This window comes from Tarenaya hassleriana, unplaced genomic scaffold (genome assembly GCF_000463585.1).
Source record: "Tarenaya hassleriana unplaced genomic scaffold, ASM46358v1 Cleome2, whole genome shotgun sequence".
Lineage (NCBI taxonomy): Eukaryota > Viridiplantae > Streptophyta > Magnoliopsida > Brassicales > Cleomaceae > Tarenaya > Tarenaya hassleriana.
The window spans coordinates 2726401-2745419 of record NW_010965372.1 but is presented as its reverse complement, the minus strand read 5'-3'; the positions used below and the strand labels follow the sequence as shown (position 1 = coordinate 2745419).

Sequence of the window (19019 nt, the reverse complement as noted above, 5' to 3'; positions counted from 1 at the left end):
AATTGTTAAGAGTTTTACTTTATATGCAGTTTGGATATATTTTCTTTGGATTTATATTTTTTTTATGATATAAGGATATGAATTAAGAATTGTAGTGAACTAAATTACATTATCATTAATATATAATGCATTATTCCATAAATTTTGACATATATATATATATGTAACTGTTATTTACATAAAATTAAATAAAAAAAATACAATAAATGGTGTTTATTGCGATTCCATTTTATATAAAACAAAGGGAAAGATATGAACAAGATTTTCGGTGTCCCCTCGCACTTTCACTTTCCAACCAACGAGGCAAAGATTAACGAAACAGTGAAAAGAAAGTCTCAACTGTAGCAAAGACTTTGGTGATATAAAATGTTAGAGATTGTTGATTAGAGATTGCTAATTGACATCATTACCAAAAAAAAGGGACTCTAAATCTGTACATCGACAGATCCAATGCGGGGCACGTGATCCTAATTTAGGAAATTAATAATTCAAGACGTAACCCACAAGGAATGGGGCCTCGAGATGAAGACCTTTTTTTCATGGCTTTCCAAATAAATGAAAAGCTTCTCATGAGTAACAACTAAGGTTTGAACATTCAAGCCTTTCAAGTCTTAGATAGTTATTATTAATTAATTAAACGAGTTTAAATAGAAAATAAAACGTACTAGTGTAAATTTTCTATAATTTAAAAATATGGCGATTTCGCCTCAAGACCTTTTGTATGCTTGTGATTTGTGATTTATTGAATATTGTTTTTCAAATAATTAGATATCATGGGTCGAAACTTTCACCAATTGAATTATCCAAATTTAAATGATTTGTTGGATCTTTTCCATACCGTAAATAACCTTTCTTTTGGGGAGCAGTCCATCTTTACGGAATAGATTCCTATTTAATAGCAAAGAATGATCGTGTTATTTATCATTCTTGTGACAAATTAAATTTGTCCTATATATGGTCCTGTACATGTGGTGTAGTCGTTATCATCCAATCTCTACATACATTTATGTATGGACCATATATTATACTGTGTAACATCGTAATACGTGTTTAGAACCTTCAAGAAGGTAGAGGAAAGAGCCTTCGAGACTCTTTGTTCGCCCACATCTATTTGATTATCCGCCATTCTGCCCCACTCAGCCATGCACAGAATGTATATCCACATTAGTTTTCCATTTTTTTTGCCATCTTTATAATTAGATATGCAAATTTCCACAAGATTATCTATATTATAATTTATACATACTATGATATTATTACTGATTTCTTCTTCTTATTATTCTTCTTATTACTGATTTTGTTAAATATAAGTGATATTGATTATAGCTTATGAATGATTTTGTTATATTTTATTGTTGTTTTCGAAGATGAAAGTGAAGTTCATCTACAATTAAAATAGATTGTGTTTGGTATTGAAGTTTTTCCATTTACAGTTAAATTTTTTGGATTTGTTTATGTGAATCATATTAAAATTTCTAAACTTATAAAATGGTAGAAAACTGATTCCTAATTTTTCGTTTAACAAATTTATTCCCGAACTTGTAAAATATCTTATTATAATTCTCAAACTTATAAGATGTTGTAATTTTTATTTTACAAATTCAGAAATTTTAATAGAATTTATCCTATTAATTTTATAAATTGTAAATAAATATAAATAAAAAATATTATATGTTTATGATTCAACGAATTTAGCCAAGATTTTTCTGATTCATTAGAAAAACGAACTTGGCGAGTTGAGTCTAAAACGAGGCGGCTCATGACGAGTGGAGACCAACCAAGTCGAGTTGGTTCATTTGACACCCCTCATATATACCCAACCGATCTAAGCTATACTCTATAAACCTGCTTTTATAAGATTATTATTATCGGTTACTTAATCTAAACACAAGATTAAAGGTGGGTTATTTGCTATATACGTACATATATATATATATATACATCTATATATATATTCATCTAAAAAATCCATTTTCTTGAAAGATTTTTTTTAATGTTTTTGTTCAAGAGCTGTGACGGGGGAAACTTCTTTTTCATGAACAGCAATGTTCATACGGTGTTGGACACGCAAGGAGACACATTGACGAGGCACTGATCTCGTCATTACCACACTTTCTCCGTACGAGATTTTGTCGGACAGCATCTCACGAGAAGTCAGAAGCCCCACCACGTGAAAACTCCATCGGTGGACCAGTTCCAAAGCCAAACCCTTTCTCATCATTTGATTTTTCACCCCAGAGTGAAAAGTTACAAGAACAGGAGAGAAATGAACGCCGAGAGTTAACATAACAAGCTAAGACTTCTCCACAGTTCTTCAGCGTAAAACCTCAGTTCGATTCTGATGATCTTGCAGATAAATATCTGCGAGAGCAGCGTACAATGCCGATCCCGTGGGAAGAACATCCTCGTCCAGGAAGAAGTGAGGCGAGTGAAGGGAATGTATCGCCCCGATTTCTTCGTTCTTGATGCCGATACTGATAAAGTAACCCGGTATCCGTGCTTGGTAGAAGGCGAAATCTTCTCCTGCCATTACCTTCTTCCCCGGTTTCACCTTCTCGGGTCCAACCAGAAGTTTCGAGACCTTGTTCGCGTGCTCGTGTAGCCTTTTGTCGTTAACTACCGCAGGATATGGTGTACGCTCTTTCTCGAGCAGATCTACATGTGTGTTACATCTATGCACGGCAGCTTGCCCTTCAACAACCTGTTAATTGATCTCTAAATAATTAAACTTTTTTGTATATTTAGGACGGGATCAAGAAATTCCATATCTTGTAAAGCCGATGAACGTTGTTATACCAATAGGTTCTCTCGGCACCAGCTTTATAGAACAGAGAAAGTAGAAACGAGAAGCATGAAACTCCGAAACTTTTGAACAGATCAGTTTGACGTTCGAAGGAAAAAAAAAGATATACGATCAAGAAATTCCCGATGCTGCATACCTCTTTCAACCTGAGCTTCAACCAGTTCAAGCCATCGGTCGTAAGACTCCTCAAAGTTCCTCCAAATTCGACATATGCCGGGTCTGTATCGAGCTTGGTAGCCCCTTTTACAAAAGTAACAGACAGCACCTAACATCAAAAAACGAAAACATTTTAGATGATATACATATGTCATATTCGGTATATATATATACACAGCGGTAAAACCATTTATCGTGGGGTCTGAGGTCGCAGGTTCGAATCCACCTCTCTACATTAAAATGTAGGGGTAATGTGGCCTAATACATTCCCTTCCCCAACACCCCACTAGATGGGGATACGAAGTGGGTTGGTCCTTTTTTTTACACACATCATAAGCAGATCAACTTGTATATAAAATATAACATACGTGGCTAAGGAGGGGATCGGCTTCTCTGGAGATGAGATTCTGCAAAGCTAAGATGGTAGATGATGCGGCCAAGACCGGATCGACATGAGAATAGGAATCAGAAGAAGGCGAAGATTTTCCATGGATTGTGATTCTGAAAGCGGTAGTAGCTGCTAAGGCAGGGCCCGAGATTGTACTTATTTCTCCCGTAGGTTCCTCGGGGTTGATGTGCATACCAAATATTGCTTCAGCTTCACCGAGGGCACCCTCTTTCACCATGTCAAGAGCCCCCGCTCCACCCTCTTCGGCTGGTTGGAAAAGAAGTCTCACCGTCCCCTGAAAAAAGAAATCCGTTCAGCATTTCAGAAAATTTTGATTCACAAACCTAAAACATAAAGTATCAATCAGAACATAATGGACCGAAAGCATTAACATTACAGAACAGTGCAAGGGTCTTTCTTTTCTAGCTAACAACAAACCCTTTTCTAAGATCTGCGAGATCTATTACATAAACTAATCCCACCAATCCAGAACATGTACTTTGTTGGTCTTGTCGCATAAGAAGAACACATAATCACAAAAAAAAAAACTTACATTGAGTAAATGCTTGCGTTTATTGAGCAATTTAGCAGCTCCGAGGAGCATGGTAGTGTGCGAATCATGCCCACAAGCATGCATTTTTCCGGCGATTTTGCTCTTATGATCCCATTCAACCAGTTCCTGCACATTGCCAACAGCAATGGAATCAACAGACTCAAAACAAAAAAGGCAACAACACAGATATTGAGTTTACTTCCAAGGGAAGCGCGTCCATGTCGGCCCGAAGAGCCACAACCGGCCGAGAACCCGACCCGATTTCAGCCACAATACCCGTTTTGGCAACCGGGTAAGTGTACGGAACTCCCAGTTCGTCAAGTTGTCGGCGAATCAGCGCGCTTGTCTCGTGTAACTCGAAGAGCAGCTCGGGATTCTCATGGATTCGTCTTCTCACGGATACCAACCAGTCTTTGTCGGACCAAGCTTCGCTTAACAACTCACGGGCATAACCTTGATCGCCATGGACGGAAGCAGTAGCTAGGACAAAGCAGAAGAGCAGAAGTGAGAGAGGTACATATGGAGCAATCGAGCGAGTACCCATCTCGATTCCGATCAAGAAAACCCTAAAACCCGAATCCCGACAAGAGATTCCACGATTCTGTCGTTGCTGGTAGCGGCGGAGCAAACATATGCTCCGGGCGTGAGACTTGTTTCCGTCCTATCCAAAGGAGTTTGACTTTTTGACTCCCACTTTTGGCTCAGAAAGCTTAGTAATTTATTTTTGCATTTTCTGGTTAGTAATGGAATAAATAAAACGATTTCAAATTAAATACATTGAATCAGTAGCAATGAAATAAAAAGAATATGAAAATGACTTACCAAAATGTTATAACGTACCCAAACAAATTTAAGTAATGATAGTAATAAACAATTAGCAAACGATAGTCTGTGCATGTTGGGCTTTGGCCCATTAATATGTGTTACTTGTTATTACTCGCTCCTACAAATGGGCTGAAAAGCCCATTAATATTTTCGTGAGCCTCACGTTGACGACGTGAACAACCGAACTAAGTCTTGGATCTTTCAGAGGTTTCTCCATTTGCCTTGGGGTTTTTGCCTTCTTCACTGTTTCAGGGTTCCAATTCCAAGATGAACCATCTCGTCCGTACCAAATCCGTCGGCTCGGTCGCCGTCAGGTCTCTCCGATACCTCCGCCAATCTTCCGATGCCGCTCCGTCACCGGTCTTCTCATCCTCGTTCGCCGCCGTCCGCCGCTTCAGCTCTGGAGGTTATCCCTTTAACAACAGGTTATTCCCATTTTCGATTTTTTCTTTTTGCTCCGTGAAATCTGTTGGATTGTCTGTTTGCATTTGTGAATCGAGCTAGGAACTAGGATTTTGATATACTGATTGACGTATTAATGTATGGGGTGATTCGTGAATGTTGTGTAGTTTCCAGATAACGCCACCGGTGAACTGGGGGGTCCGGATTGTGCCGGAGAGAAAGGCATACGTGATCGAACGGTTTGGGAAGTACGTGAAAACGTTGCCGTCGGGGATTCACTTCCTCATTCCCCTCGTGGATCGCATTGCTTACGTCCATTCTCTCAAGGAAGAAGCCATTCCGATTCCGAACCAGACTGCCATCACGAAAGATAATGTTAGCATCCACATTGACGGTGTTCTCTATGTTAAGGTCGTATTCCCTCCTTTCTCTGAACCAGTTGCTCGGTGGCCACTGTTTGTCTGTACTGATTTTTTCCATTGATATTGGCTTCTTGCAGATAGTGGATCCTAAATTGGCTTCCTATGGGGTTGAGAATCCTATATATGCGGTCGTACAGCTAGCTCAGACTACAATGCGTAGTGAGCTTGGTAAAATCACGCTTGACAAGACTTTTGAAGAAAGGGACACTCTTAATGAGAAGATAGTGGTTTGTTCTCCGCGCTTTTTCCTTTCCATTTAAAGTTTGATGACTCAGATTTCTCTTTTAAATTACACACCATATGCTCTCTCGCTTTCGTGTTTAAGAATTGATAAACCCATAATACTTCAATGTTTTGGTTAGTACTGTTTGTTGGTGTTTTCTCCCTACTTAGGTCTGTGGCTCAATCGGTTAGTTGTTTTCATTGCCTAGTTTCCGACAACGAGTTTTGGTTCTACTTTATTTGAACTGGTAAAACTTTGTTATATTTAAGCTTTTCTTTTGGGTATCTAGTCATCGTAGATTTGCTGGATATCAGAAGTTGAGTTGTGTTGGTTCCAAATCTCAAACCATGAAAGAGAAAAAGAGATGATGGATATTTTGATGCGAGGTCATTCTTGCAGGAAGCAATCAATGTTGCTGCAAAAGATTGGGGGCTTCAGTGTCTACGATATGAGATAAGTGAGTCACTTTGTAATTTCTCTCCATAACTTTTTGTTCCCTCGTACCTTGTGTGTAAATGGATGCCGTTTTTTGCCCGTTCTGATTGATGTATTTTTAGGGGATATTATGCCCCCTCATGGAGTTAGGGCTGCTATGGAAATGCAGGCTGAAGCTGAACGTAAAAAGAGAGCCCAGATCCTTGAATCTGAAGGTAATTCTGTCCATCAGTTGTTTAAGTTTTTCTTGAAAATGGGAACTCTCTGAGGTTGGAGTGTATACTTGTTGTTTAAGTTGTTCATATTCAAGATATCCTTGGTTGTTACTTCCAAAGTTTTCTGTTTCTGTTTCTTTCTTGTATTTGGATAACCATAACGCAATTTATATGTATGTAATAATGGTCTTACCCATGTTTAACAGGAGAGAGGCAAGCCAATATCAATATTGCAGATGGTAAGAAAAATGCTGTAATCCTGGAATCAGAAGCTGCAAAGATGGACCAGGTCAATCGAGCGCTAGGTTAGTGAGCAATTAAGATTGACAAGGAGAACTGAGTTTATTAACAAGTGACAGCTAGTTTCAGTCTTAATGCTTTACATGGTCGGAGCTATTTCATGGTTTCTTTATATATATTATCCTTTTGTTTTCAGGTGAAGCAGAAGCAATATTGGCTAAAGCACAAGCAACTGCCAAGGGGCTTGCATTGCTATCCGGCTCCCTCAAGGCAACAGGGGGAGTAGAGGTGAGTTTCACACAAATTTCTAATTGTTTCCTTATCGTTTATTTCTTCAACTCTACCTGGTTTTATTTCAACAACCAATACATTCGGTCTACTACTAAAATGCTACTTCCAAAAGTCCTCTCTAGATAACGCTCCTGTAGCTTCTTACCCATTATTAGATGCGTTTGTTTTTAATTGTGGCACTGATTCTAATTTGTTAAGTTTTGCTCATCAAAATGCGGGTTTATGTTTCATCGTGGTGCAATTTTTCAGGCAGCCAGCCTAAGAGTTGCAGAGCAATACATTACTGCCTTCGGCAACATTGCCAAGGAGGTAAACAATTATTATTTAATATTTATAGCACATACCGATTCGAGTATAGTATATCATCCCTTGCATCTATCTTGCATGTCTCATTATAATAACCACTTCTCTTAGATTATCAGATTTTTTCTAATCCATGGTATTTTCGGTTAGGGGACAACACTGTTGCTTCCGAGTACTGCTGCCAACCCTGCTAACATGATTGCACAAGCTTTAACGATGTACAAAAGCCTCGTCAACAATGGTACCAATGGCAGCTACCAGGAAAGCGCAATGGTAGAATCCTCGGGGGACATTGTCGACAAACATTCACCCGAAGAATCTAAGAACCAAGGCTCATCCACTAGAGGATTAGCTAAACCAGACCACCTTGGGGAATCGCAATTCTCTCTTCAACGTCCCTCGAAGGAGGAGCCGTGGTAGCCGAACAAGGGAATAATGATTCATTTATGCAGGTAAAAAGAAAAAAGAAAGAAACCGGGAGCCTTTTCCCAATGTAAGACTCAAAACTTTTCTTTGCCAAGAGCTTTTTGAACATTGCCATTCTGCAAATCGAGCTCCAACTTTCGTCAGGTATATGGTCTGAAACATTGTCTTTTGCTCTTGCACTCCTTAATTCCGCTGCATGGCATATGATAATCGGGCGGTACATAATGAATCGATATTTGGACCGCTTTGGTTCATTGATCGTGTTATATATTGTATTCCACGGATGATGATCTGAAGTTCCGGATTAGGGCCTTCGGTTCAATTTGATATTATTTCTCTAACCGGTCTTGACGGTAGCAAAGGTTTACAAGAAGATCCTCCAAAGAGAAAGCAGAGACAATGGAAGAAGAATGAATGGTGGAGCTTATGTCAGAGAAAATGAGAAGACCAGGTTGTCTCCAATGGGGATGTTTGGGGACATTACCAAACTTACCATGAATAGAATAGCCTCTGTCCTCTCTCCGACGTTTTGTTATTTAAACCTCCTCTTTGCCATCTTCTGCATTCGCTCAGCCTCTTCGAATAAAATATACACAGAGAAAGATCTTTTAACGACAGGCCCCTTCGCCCCACAGCTCGTCCCATTTTCGTCGCATTTTTCTTAAAACCTTTCGAAACCGAAACCATGGGAGGCTGTGCGAGCAAACCTAAGGAGTCTGACATCGTCACTGAATCCGCCCCTGCTGATCCTCCTGTTGAGGCCAAAAACGTTGAGACCGAGGCCGTTCCCGAGGTTTTACGGATCTCTCTACCTAACGATCCGATTGCTTTTTTTCCTTTTTTACCATCGTCATATAAGGGTAGACAGGGGTTCGGTATTTTTAAAAAAATATTCAAAGTTGCCTATACCGATAACCTTGTGTCTTGAATTTCATAATTTGATATCCATACTCTTATTCGTAGATTTCAAATATCCAAATTATGGATATCTAATAAAATATTCGGATGCGTAGGGGTAATGGGTTATCCATAGGAGACATTGTTAGAGTTCCACATCAGTTTTAAATCGGTTTCAGAGAAGGATTTGGGACCAATATATAAGTTGGAGTCAATCTTCCACTCATAAGCTCCAAATCCCTCTCTGAAACCGATATGGGAGTCTAACAGATGTGTACTCTTTCGTCCGTCCCCACTCCTCTCGTCATGAAGGAACATATATTCTTTGTCCATCGGATACAACATTTGGGGCAATACAATAGCGATTTGGAATAGCTTATCTTATATATAATAGGAAATGTTTTGGAATCGTTTCGGTTTTGAGTTAGTTCAAAACCGAAATGAGTGGAAACGAATAACTCATACAGTCGACCCCAAATAATTTGAGAATAAAGCGTTAGTGATGTTGATGTTTGTTTTGGCGAAATGGCAGGAGAAGGGAGAGGAAGCTGTTGCTGAGAAGAAAGAGGATGAAGCTGAGGCCAAGGAAGAGGAAGCAGCCAAGCCTGAAGAAGTGAACGTGGAATCCACTGAGCCACCCAAAGACGATGCACCTCTCGTCACTCTCTGATTCTCATTTCTTTCTAAACATTTCTTGTATGTGTATGCCCATCGTGTCGTATCGCCATTTATAAAGTATGTGATTTTTATGATTAAAACAATTGTGGATCTCTCTTTCAAACTCCATAAAGCGTGTGCAAATGCCACGTCTTCAATCTATCTATTCACCCCAACACTAGTACGAGGTGAAATAAAACATGACAGAATCATTGCAGATTTTGCGGACCGTATCTTTGGAATGTGTCATAAGACTAATTTGAGGGCATGGCTTCAAAAAGAAAAAAAAAACAAATCTTTGATGGGATTAAAGGCAGAGTCTTTGTAAAACAAGGGATCTAAAAATATGAAATGGTGAAGCTTTTTTTTTTTTTTTTTTTTTTTTTTTTTTTTTGTTTTTTTTTTTTGCAGGTGCGAAGTAGTGGATATGTTACTTTTGGATGGGTTACCTCTTTATTGCATATATTCTTACAGGTAAGCCTCTTACAAAGTACATCACTATCTATCCATATATACACAAACAAATTATTGCATCAACATTATGTATAAAACAAGATTCAGACAAAAGACTTGTGTTCCACACTCACAGTGCTTTCCCCTGTTTGTGTACACCGTCATCGGTTACCTCATCATCGATGCCTAGGCGTGAGAAATGGGACTTGAGGCCGATCCAGCATTGGTAATAGTCATGGTCCAGGACCGGCGACTCGAGCGCCCAGTTGCAGACTCTGGGGATCAACGATGACTCGAACATGAACGCCATTGTATCGGTTATCTTAGAAGGAACCATCTCGTTTGCTCGAGCAATTGTAGCCTAACTCCTCGAAAAAGGTTGTTAACGTCTCATCAGATTACAATGGCAAGCTTTAGATGTGATGATGTAGATGAAAAAAGAAAGAAACCCAGATCGGAAAACCTCGTATGTTGTCGTGTCCGGACCATGTGGTGTCATGCAGTTGTGAAGACTTGCACCGCCAGGGACAAAGCCTCCAACTTTTGCCTACGGGATTTCGTAGGAAAGAAGAAACAAAAACCCGAAAAGGTAGAGCATACATGTAATCTGTTAGATTCTCTGTGAATGTTTTTTTTTTCTATCCTATGAGAGAATGTATCAGTTAGATACAGGTCGTTACCTCGTATGAACCATAGATTAAGCCCATAAACTCACTCATGCAATTACGATGATAATAAGGCGGACGAAATGTATGTTCCGCAACCAACCATCGGGGAGGAAAAATGACAAAATCGAGCAATGCAACCCCGGGTTTATCTGTTGGTGCTGTAAGAACTGAAATATAACCCCGATCAGGCATTATACGTTTCACAGGAATCAGTACAGAACCCGAGAAACCAAGAAAACAGAAACAACAGCTCGATTAGAAACTACTCGAAAACACTACATACCTGTGTTTATTGATGGATCCCCATGATCTATCAGGACAGTATTATAAGGGCAGAACTTCTGTAGACCATACTGCAAAAACAAAATCATAAACCCTATTTGTTAAATTTTAAAAAAAGATTACGTTAAACCCTGGCGTTGATTGTAAGTTATAATCACCTTATAAGGCACGTAATTTCCATGCCAAGCAACCACGTTAAACGGAGAGAAATCTTGCTTTGCAGTAAAAAGTTCACCGCCGAACTTCTGAATAATAGTGTATGAAGGTCTGAGTCCATCTTCAAACCATGCTGTTGGTGCAAGAAAATCTCTCGCAGCAGCAAGACCATTGGCACCTGCTCACATCCAAAAGTAAGATTCCTACTCGGCTCTCTCAGGATATGTTCACTGGCAAATATACACACACACATGTATACATATATATATGAGTGTGTATCTTTTCTGAATGCAAAGTGAAATCATATTCTCAATCACCTATTGGCCCAAGATCAGGGAGCTGAAAATGAGTTCCAAAGACCTCAGCGACATAACCACGGGACTTTCCATCTGGTAGACCTATGGAAAAACGGAATCCTTGAGGTATAACGGCGATTTCACCAGGACTGACCAATAGTCTTCCACACTCTGTTTCGATCCATAACCCTACACATCCATCGAAATATCAGATGCTGACTTTCAAATCTATTCAGCAGAATTTTCACGGTACAAAACAGTGTTACACATCCAATTCCTCCCCAACAGATAAACTTGTATTTCGAACGACGAATCACCAATCTTGACACTAAGGCATATTACAAAGATTTTAAAGAACAGGCATAGAATTACTTACTTCCTGACTGGGGAACTAGCAAGAAGTCACCATCTGCATTGCACAAGGCGCAATCTTCCATTCCTTTGTTAGCAGCATACCTTCACAAAGAATGATCTTTACTTCTCTTCTCTATCACGGGGAAAAACTTTTTACCACACAAAGCTAAAGGCACCTTGATTCTGAACCCTTACTATGAAGTAAGAACTGAAGAAAGGCCAAGAAAACTACAATATCATAGTTTTTCTCCTTTCCAATCTCCATAAAAGTGTAGTCGCCAAAACCGAAAGCCAATCATCATACCGACATTTTGTGTACAAACAAAAGGGTCCAAAGAGAAGAAAGGTAATATTACTTACATGTGAATGGCGAAGCCATGACGAAGAAACGAGCTCCCAGCTCCACAAATGGTGAATAACCCATCAACGAAGTCAGTTGGTGAATCCGGAATATCTACAGGCCTCCACCGCAACTGAGTCGGATTCGTTCGACTATTCGACCCGTCGAATTCACTCACAAGCTTCTCATGAGCCGGGACTCGTGGCTTAAATGGTTCATGTGTCACTGATGGTTTGATCCTATACAACCAACTACAATACACATTCACAAATTTCCTTCCATCAGCAAAAAGATAGATACTTGGGAATACCCATCACGACACAACGTGAAATCTAAACGCAGCTACAAGAACCAGAGGCTTCTGCTAAAAGAAGTTTGATGAATCCTGATGAATATATATTTATGGAATAGTCATAACTATTGGAAAGAAGAATACGCAACAGGTGCTAATTTGTTTGCGTAATTTTTTCATGACTCAAACACAAGACGAATCCATTTAAGGTTTATCTTAAATTTTCCAAAACGAGAAATATTTTACAAATGATAAACATGCTCTAAATCGAAGCAATTGACAAAACCAAAGATAAATAAAAAAGTGAGACAGAAAAAAAAAACACAAATCAGTGAGTACCTTCTCTGATTGAGCTTCCTAGGGGAAGTGAAGGAGGTGCCGGAGATCTGCTCGGCATAGAGGCCGTACGGACAAACCAGAGGGCTGTTCTGTCCATGCGGCAGTGCTCCGGCGATCGCCTCCGACGAGAAGTGGTTCCCGAATCCCGATTGGTACTCCAATTCTTCCACTTTCTCTCCCATGGCTTCGCTTTCACCGGATCAAGTGGGAAGGATGTGGACGACGATATATACACCGATACATGCGTGCGCACGCAGTGGAGTGAGCTGACGTGGCGTCGCGATCGGGAGGCCTTTACGTCTGGGTTTCAAATTCCTTCGACGTAATTGATACGTTGGGTCATTGGTCTCTTTAATAATGGATCATAGCGGGCCACTTATACTAATTGGGCTTAAACTACATGGGCTTAAAAGCCCATTTAAGTTTAGAGATGTGTCCATTTAGGCCCTTATACTTCAATTTAAATGGCCCATTTGAACCCATTAGAGCAAATGAATTGGCTATTTGGAATATTGGGCTTTTATCAAAAGTGCCTTCACGGATTATGGGCTTAAATTAAAATAGGCCATAGGACCCATTTTCACTGATCCTGGGCCCATAAACGAAAATTCGGGCCCACACGTGTTTACACTCCGTAACCACCGGTCATTCTGCATACACCGATACATATAAACAAAGCATAAATATACTTTTTTTTTTGTAAGGAGAAATAACTTCAGAAATTTATATTTGTATCGGAGGGTCACAAAGTAACAACCTCAAGAATCATTCAACTTTCAATAGTCGTCTTGTCCGGTAATTCAGTTCCTCCACAGACGGATTACATAAGAATCCGACAACAACAAAGTAAGAAAGAAGGAAAACATTAAGGCATTATTGCTAAGAGCCAGAGGAAGAACAAATGGGCGGTTCCAAGATTCATGTTCTTATGTTTCCGTGGTTTGCATTTGGTCATATGACTCCATTCCTTCATCTCGCCAACAAATTAGCAGAAAAGGGTCACAAAGTAACTTACTTGTTGCCCAAGAAAGCTCAGGAACAGTTGGAAAACCTCAATCTACACCCAGAAAGCATTTCTTTTAATCTGGTTAGTGTTCCATCTGTCAATGACCTTCCTGCAGGTGCAGAGACAGCCTCAGACATTCCTATTTCTCTTTCCAGTTCTCTAGCTTCGGCAATGGATCTAACACGCGATCAAGTTGAAGCTAGGGTTCATGCTCTGAAACCCGATTTGATCTTTTACGATTTTGCTCACTGGATTCCAGAAATCGCCCAGCGGATTGGCGTCAAGACTGTGTGTTATGTAACGGTTTCTGCTGCGACGGTAGCTATTTCGCTTGTCCCTGGCCTCATTAGTTCGAGAGATGGGCCGAAAACGGAGGATGAACTGGTCATTCCTCCGCCTGGATATCCTTCCTCCAAGGTTGTATTCTACAGGCACGAGGCTCGCACCTTGTTGTTTCTCTCGCTTCCGTTCGGGGATGGAACAACGTTTTACGAGCGGGTCATTATGGCTCTCACGAAATGCGATGCCATATGTTTAAGGACATACAAAGAACTCGAACGGAAATTCTGCGAATATATCGAAAGCCAGTACCAGAAGAAGGTCCTTTTGACAGGTCCAATGCTACCTGATCCAGACAAGACAAAACCACTGGAAGACAGATGGAGTAACTGGCTAAGTGTGTTCGAGCCCGGTTCTGTGGTGTTCTGTGCGTTGGGCAGCCAAATCATTCTTGAAAAAGATCAGTTCCAAGAACTCTGTCTAGGTTTGGAGCTGACGGGTTTACCGTTTCTGGCAGTGTTAAAGCCGCCAAATGGCACGTCAGCGATTCAAGAAGCATTTCCAAAAGGGTTCGAGGAACGAGTAAAGGACCGAGGGGTTATTTATGGAGGATGGATTCAGCAACCATTGATATTGTCTCACCCATCAGTCGGTTGCTTCGTCAGCCACTGCGGGTTTGGATCGATGTGGGAATCTCTGATGAGTGATTCTCAGATAGTATTGATCCCGCATTTAGGTGATCAAATCCTCAACACCAGATTGATGGCCGAGGAACTCAAGGTTGCAGTCGAAGTTCATAGGGACAAGACAGGATGGTTCTCGAAAGAGAGCTTGAGCCATGCCATTGCATCTGTGGTGGATAAAGACAGCGAGACCGGGACCTTTCTGAGGAAGAATCGCCAGATGTTGAAGGAGACTTTGGTTAGTCCCGGGTTAACGAGCTGTTATGTCGACAACTTTGTGGAAGAATTGCAGAATCTAGTTCATACAAACTCCTCTTGATGCGTTTTTTTCCCTTTTGTTTCTGGTTTCCACATTGACATATCTAGGGTTTTCACCAATACATTCAGCTACTCTATGTCGTAGAATCAGAGAAATACATCAATACCTATGAACAACAACGCAATCGTATATCGATGGTTTCCAGCTCGTGTTTCACAACGTGGAATCTCCTATACGAGCAGTGAATGAAGAAAGGGTTTTGTTCACACAAACTACAGATCTATCAAAGGACTTTAGTTCCAGATGATAAATCTCTTCTGACATGACTCAGAAGGACAACTGAAAGAACATCATGAAACATAACTGAGACAAGAACCAAAATCTTGTCCCGGTTCGGTCAAATCCATGAGGCTGAAGTAGATCCATGTCCACTGGTGATCAAACAAGCGTAAAGCTCGTCCAACCCCATGACCTGATGATCATTACCGGCGAAACAATCACCCGAACAGTTAGAATCATCCACCGGAGAAGCGGTTCGATGATCAAGATGGCCGTTTTTCGTCATCGGCCTCGAGAGTTGATCCCTCGATTTCCTCAGCTCTTCTTGCAGAAACTTAACCTCACGTTCAAGCCTTCTCTTGTCGGCCAGAGCGGCTTCGAGCTTCTCCATGATGGCTCCGTGCTGGAGCTCGAGGGTCTGGGTCTTGCACCTTGCCCGTTTATTCTGGAACCAGACAGCGACTTGTCTCGGTGGCAAACCCAACTGGCTGGCCAGTTGATGCTTAAGCTCCGGCTCCAGTTTCTTGTTCATCACGAAACTCTTCTCCAACACACTGATTTGCCCTTGTGTCAGTCTCTTTTTCCTGTTTCTGGTTTGTGTTTGGGGCTTCTCCATGTTTGGTTCTTGCTGTTTCACAAGGAAGATAGAACGTTGCAGCTATATATATATATATATATACGTACATTCAGGACATAACACGTCGGATTTTTCTGTTTGATTATTTTTTTTTATCATTCTTTTGTCCTTTTATGGAAGATCAAACTTGAGTTCAACTCATCCAAAATGGGATATGTTTTCGATTCTTAATTGGGATATGTCCGTATTCGACCGATATAAAAATAGTCAATAAGTCACTATTAAACCATATATTATATATATATTGGATTTGATTTGATGCATGAATGGATAATTTCGTAATCATACCCAGTCCCGGATTCAAGCTCCTACAAGTTTCTCATGGCCATGCCTATAATTCCTGTTATGTTTTACTCGTGAATAAAATTATGTTTCCTACAATTAATCAGATCATCATATATGAAATATCAATAAACCTAATGACACACACACACACACATATATATATATATATAAAAGCATGCTTTCTTATTGCATTCACATCTTCGAAATACGATTCGAGCAAGGAATACCAAATCCTAATGTTATGAATTGGCTGTGAAACATGTTACTTGAATAATACGATGATGTTCGGACATTTTTGGTTAACTGTCAACCAAAGGTTCCAAGATTTAAAATGTAATTTTTCTGATTTCTACATTTGGTTTAATATAATTTCAAAACGTACATATATATAAATAGAGAGTCAAGGTAGGAGGACAGTCTATTCGGGAACGACACTGTAGGGCCCCCGACCCAGCCAACTGCTCAAAATGAAAAACAAATAATATTAAAGCATATTAAACATCTAAATTAATTAATTTATTAACTATTCGATTAGCAAGCCTTTTCTTTAAATACATGCATGCATTCACGTGGGTTGGTCGTACCACTAAAGTAAAATATATTATCCAAATCTTATTGAATAAAAAAATATGGTATTTTTAATTTGAACTGTTCAAAATTTCTAAACGATATTAATTTTAGAAAAATCGAATTTTTTAAAATCGAATCGAATCGAAACGAAATTTAAAAGAATCTAAAAAGCCAATTTTTTTTAAAAAAATCTAATTTTTTAATAAAAACCAGAACTGAACCGAATATAATATAATAATCGATTGGTACTTATATATTTATAAAATCGAAAGAATCGAACCGAACTATTTTCAATCCGAACCCGAAAAGAATACCGAAACGTACCCCTGATCCAAAGTGTTAGAAATATTATAATTAAATCAGCTTCTCATATCCTCTCTTCTTTCATATATACCATGCTTCATGTTTAAGATTTTATGTACGTCCAATCATATACTTCCTTAGCCTACCCAACTCGTTACAGGAATCAATTACTAGATGGTCCATTTGCTACGGAATAAAAACTAGGGCTAATTATGCATCCGTTATTAAAATGAGAAAAATGTGATGTTCCATTCATTGGATCGTATATAATATGTCCGCTCGAAGAGCTACACATCCACGCCTCTCTTGATTCGGTGGTTATCTCTCACAAGTCACATCTTCATGTTCATGCACCTCCCCCTCGAACCGTGAAGACTTTTCCGACCCTTTTGGGCCCTCTTCAAGATGGATTTATTTAAATATCTTATAATGATACTAACCATTTCTTTTTAATAAATCCAACCATAAATTTCATAGCATACACGCTTGGTAAATTAGAGATCAGAATTCCAAGATGTTGTGGGTTTGGTCGGAGTGTCGGAGATAGAAACACTTGATTCGGTTGAACGCTTCCTCGAGAGAAGATTGGTCAGCCGCGAACGTTATCCTCAGCCAATTCTTCAGCCCCACCGCCGTTCCTACGGTTCACCACACCGGTGACATAAGAGTGATATATACCCAAACACAAATAAAATCTTTCTAATACTTGTTTGATATGTGGAACACAAAGTTTAAAATAACAAAAATCGATTTTTTTAAAATAAAATATTACAGAGTATATGAGTTAAAATCTTTTTTATTAAACCAATCGAAATCCGAAATTTCAAGAGAGGAATGAATAGATTTGTATGCAGTATACTCCATTCGTTTAAGTTTAGATGATGTTTTAGAATAATTTTTTGTTTTAAAATAACTGAAGTTTTCATATTTCCAATGTATTTTTTAATATTTTTTTTTTCCAAATTTGTCCTTTATTAATAACAGTCAAATATTCTACAAGTATAATAATTTTAAGCATTTTTCTATTTTTATACTCTAATAATTATTCAACAATTAACTACGTTTACTTTTTTTTTATCTTATTTAACTCTTGTATAAATTACATTAAAAAAACTAAATTTCAAATAATTTTATACTTCACCAAACTTATCATTTTTCAAAATCCAAACAAGATATCAAGATGAAATCGAAGAAATTCTGAAAATTTATAGTTAATCAAATTTCATACTCTAATAGACATTTGATGTTTGTAGTTTTGTTGTTTTGGCTCAAATTCAAAATATTTAAGTAGATTAATCTTATAGAATTGACTCCAAATTTGAATTTTTACGGGAAAAAAAATTAAAAACACAAAATAATGTTTTTTTAAAGTTTATTAAGAAGAAGAATTAATTTGTTGATTTATTGGAAAAGATATTGATAATACATATTCAATCATTGATAAGAGTAATTAATAAGGGTATTTTAGACAAAATATTTTTTTCTTTTAATATGTGTGTCTAATACCGAAAATTTATCTAAGCTTAAATGGAGGGAGTAATACATAAAAACTAAAGATATAAAAAATACTAGGAATTGGTTTGGTAGTTTTACAATTTGGAAATTGATTGTAACGGGTTGCAACAAATTGGTATATTGGTGTTCATATGAGATCTCATCTCACATCATGTTTGGAGACACGAAATTTAGATTATTTTTTTTTTCAAACCTACTTCTAGGTTTGATCTTGAGCATAGATTTTGGTTGTGTTTATATGTTAGTGTTATATACGCCAATTTGCTAGGGACAGAGTTTATATATATGCAGATGGATCTACTAACCAGGAAGAATGATAACCGATTCCTCTCGGGCGAGCTTGAAGCAGAAGTCGATGTCGTCGCTTATGTCTTCGAGCAATTCCAGATTCAGTTTAACCTTTTTGCGAAAACAAGAACGTATACTAAGTTTCGCAGTTGCAAAAGTTTATAAACAGATCAGAAAGAACAACGAATATTGCGGATCTTTGGCTCACCATCATAGCCATAGACCCCTCTGGTCTGTGCGCGCAGTCGATGCAAGGAATTTCCTTGATCCGTTCGTAACAAATAACCGACGAGTTTTTCAGTGTGTTCAACGTCTTCTTGAAGAAAAGCTCGTCCGTCTGTTCAAGAATGGTCGGAACCGCAGCCTTCCAGACCAAGAAACATGACGCAAATCATCAATTGGGAAGAACAGAAGCAAGAAATATGACAGTCATGTTCCAAATCTGAGTACCTGAATGAATGTCGCTGGTCCTCCAAGAATATCAAAGTATTTCTTGAAC

General features: G+C 38.9%; 7 protein-coding genes across 7 annotated transcripts in view; 3 read left to right on the top strand and 4 right to left on the bottom strand.

The window, feature by feature from the left end:
• Positions 1 to 2186: 2186 nt before the first annotated feature.
• On the bottom strand, positions 2187 to 4640 carry LOC104811885 (IAA-amino acid hydrolase ILR1-like 3). The gene is made up of 5 exons (XM_010538740.2): positions 4100 to 4640; positions 3901 to 4026; positions 3328 to 3642; positions 2940 to 3068; positions 2187 to 2701 (listed from the first exon to the last, which is right to left on the bottom strand). Exons 1-5 carry the CDS (start codon positions 4442 to 4444, stop codon positions 2315 to 2317), a joined length of 1302 nt encoding a protein of 433 aa, XP_010537042.1. The 5' UTR covers positions 4445 to 4640; the 3' UTR covers positions 2187 to 2314.
• Positions 4641 to 4929: 289 nt separating this feature from the next.
• LOC104811884 (stomatin-like protein 2, mitochondrial) lies at positions 4930 to 7948 on the top strand. The gene is made up of 9 exons (XM_010538738.2): positions 4930 to 5150; positions 5295 to 5538; positions 5627 to 5776; positions 6172 to 6229; positions 6330 to 6422; positions 6629 to 6727; positions 6859 to 6950; positions 7203 to 7262; positions 7407 to 7948. The coding sequence occupies exons 1-9, from the start codon at positions 4993 to 4995 to the stop codon at positions 7674 to 7676; spliced, it is 1224 nt and encodes a 407-aa protein (XP_010537040.1). The 5' UTR covers positions 4930 to 4992; the 3' UTR covers positions 7677 to 7948.
• Positions 7949 to 8239: 291 nt separating this feature from the next.
• Positions 8240 to 9340, top strand: LOC104811883. The gene is made up of 2 exons (XM_010538737.1): positions 8240 to 8475; positions 9112 to 9340. Exons 1-2 carry the CDS (start codon positions 8368 to 8370, stop codon positions 9247 to 9249), a joined length of 246 nt encoding a protein of 81 aa, XP_010537039.1. The 5' UTR covers positions 8240 to 8367; the 3' UTR covers positions 9250 to 9340.
• A 322-nt stretch (positions 9341 to 9662) lies between these two features.
• LOC104811882 (homogentisate 1,2-dioxygenase) lies at positions 9663 to 12719 on the bottom strand. The gene is made up of 9 exons (XM_010538736.1): positions 12417 to 12719; positions 11806 to 12036; positions 11468 to 11547; positions 11113 to 11280; positions 10798 to 10973; positions 10641 to 10710; positions 10370 to 10524; positions 10153 to 10236; positions 9663 to 10050 (listed from the first exon to the last, which is right to left on the bottom strand). Exons 1-9 carry the CDS (start codon positions 12596 to 12598, stop codon positions 9820 to 9822), a joined length of 1377 nt encoding a protein of 458 aa, XP_010537038.1. The 5' UTR covers positions 12599 to 12719; the 3' UTR covers positions 9663 to 9819.
• Positions 12720 to 13165: 446 nt separating this feature from the next.
• On the top strand, positions 13166 to 14710 carry LOC104811879 (UDP-glycosyltransferase 79B6-like). Its single transcript, XM_010538734.2, has one exon. The coding sequence runs from the start codon at positions 13318 to 13320 to the stop codon at positions 14701 to 14703; it is 1386 nt and encodes a 461-aa protein (XP_010537036.1). The 5' UTR covers positions 13166 to 13317; the 3' UTR covers positions 14704 to 14710.
• Positions 14711 to 14719: 9 nt separating this feature from the next.
• LOC104811880 (homeobox-leucine zipper protein ATHB-52) lies at positions 14720 to 16484 on the bottom strand. The gene is made up of 2 exons (XM_010538735.2): positions 16227 to 16484; positions 14720 to 15550 (listed from the first exon to the last, which is right to left on the bottom strand). The coding sequence occupies exon 2, from the start codon at positions 15536 to 15538 to the stop codon at positions 15041 to 15043; it is 498 nt and encodes a 165-aa protein (XP_010537037.1). The 5' UTR covers positions 15539 to 15550; positions 16227 to 16484; the 3' UTR covers positions 14720 to 15040.
• Positions 16485 to 16941: 457 nt separating this feature from the next.
• Positions 16942 to 19019, bottom strand: part of LOC104811878 (probable aminotransferase TAT2) — a 6023-nt gene continuing 3945 nt past the window's right edge. The window contains exons 5-8 of the mRNA XM_010538733.2: positions 18971 to 19019; positions 18729 to 18884; positions 18538 to 18631; positions 16942 to 17355 (exon numbers count right to left, since the gene is read on the bottom strand). Of these exons, the coding sequence (XP_010537035.1) occupies positions 17219 to 17355; positions 18538 to 18631; positions 18729 to 18884; positions 18971 to 19019 (436 nt within the window). The 3' untranslated portion in view covers positions 16942 to 17218. The remainder of the gene's footprint in view (positions 17356 to 18537; positions 18632 to 18728; positions 18885 to 18970) is intronic.

Excerpts from the sequence above, each read along its gene's own strand:
- LOC104811885 (XM_010538740.2), bottom strand. The coding sequence starts at position 4,444 with ATGGGTACTCGCTCGATTGCTCCATATGTACCTCTCTCACTTCTGCTC. Across the intron at positions 3,643-3,900 it reads AACGCAAGCATTTACTCAAT|GGGACGGTGAGACTTCTTTT; the intron begins GTAAGTTTTTTT and ends TTCTTTTTTCAG. Across the intron at positions 3,069-3,327 it reads CCGATCCCCTCCTTAGCCAC|GTGCTGTCTGTTACTTTTGT; the intron begins GTATGTTATATT and ends TTTTGATGTTAG.
- LOC104811884 (XM_010538738.2), top strand. The coding sequence starts at position 4,993 with ATGAACCATCTCGTCCGTACCAAATCCGTCGGCTCGGTCGCCGTCAGG. Across the intron at positions 6,230-6,329 it reads GTGTCTACGATATGAGATAA|GGGATATTATGCCCCCTCAT; the intron begins GTGAGTCACTTT and ends ATGTATTTTTAG. Across the intron at positions 7,263-7,406 it reads TCGGCAACATTGCCAAGGAG|GGGACAACACTGTTGCTTCC; the intron begins GTAAACAATTAT and ends ATTTTCGGTTAG.
- LOC104811879 (XM_010538734.2), top strand. The coding sequence starts at position 13,318 with ATGGGCGGTTCCAAGATTCATGTTCTTATGTTTCCGTGGTTTGCATTT.
- LOC104811883 (XM_010538737.1), top strand. The coding sequence starts at position 8,368 with ATGGGAGGCTGTGCGAGCAAACCTAAGGAGTCTGACATCGTCACTGAA. Across the intron at positions 8,476-9,111 it reads AGACCGAGGCCGTTCCCGAG|GAGAAGGGAGAGGAAGCTGT; the intron begins GTTTTACGGATC and ends GCGAAATGGCAG.
- LOC104811880 (XM_010538735.2), bottom strand. The coding sequence starts at position 15,538 with ATGGAGAAGCCCCAAACACAAACCAGAAACAGGAAAAAGAGACTGACA.
- LOC104811882 (XM_010538736.1), bottom strand. The coding sequence starts at position 12,598 with ATGGGAGAGAAAGTGGAAGAATTGGAGTACCAATCGGGATTCGGGAAC. Across the intron at positions 12,037-12,416 it reads AGGAAGCTCAATCAGAGAAG|TTGGTTGTATAGGATCAAAC; the intron begins GTACTCACTGAT and ends TGTGTATTGTAG. Across the intron at positions 10,051-10,152 it reads CGGACACGACAACATACGAG|GCTACAATTGCTCGAGCAAA; the intron begins GTTTTCCGATCT and ends TCGAGGAGTTAG.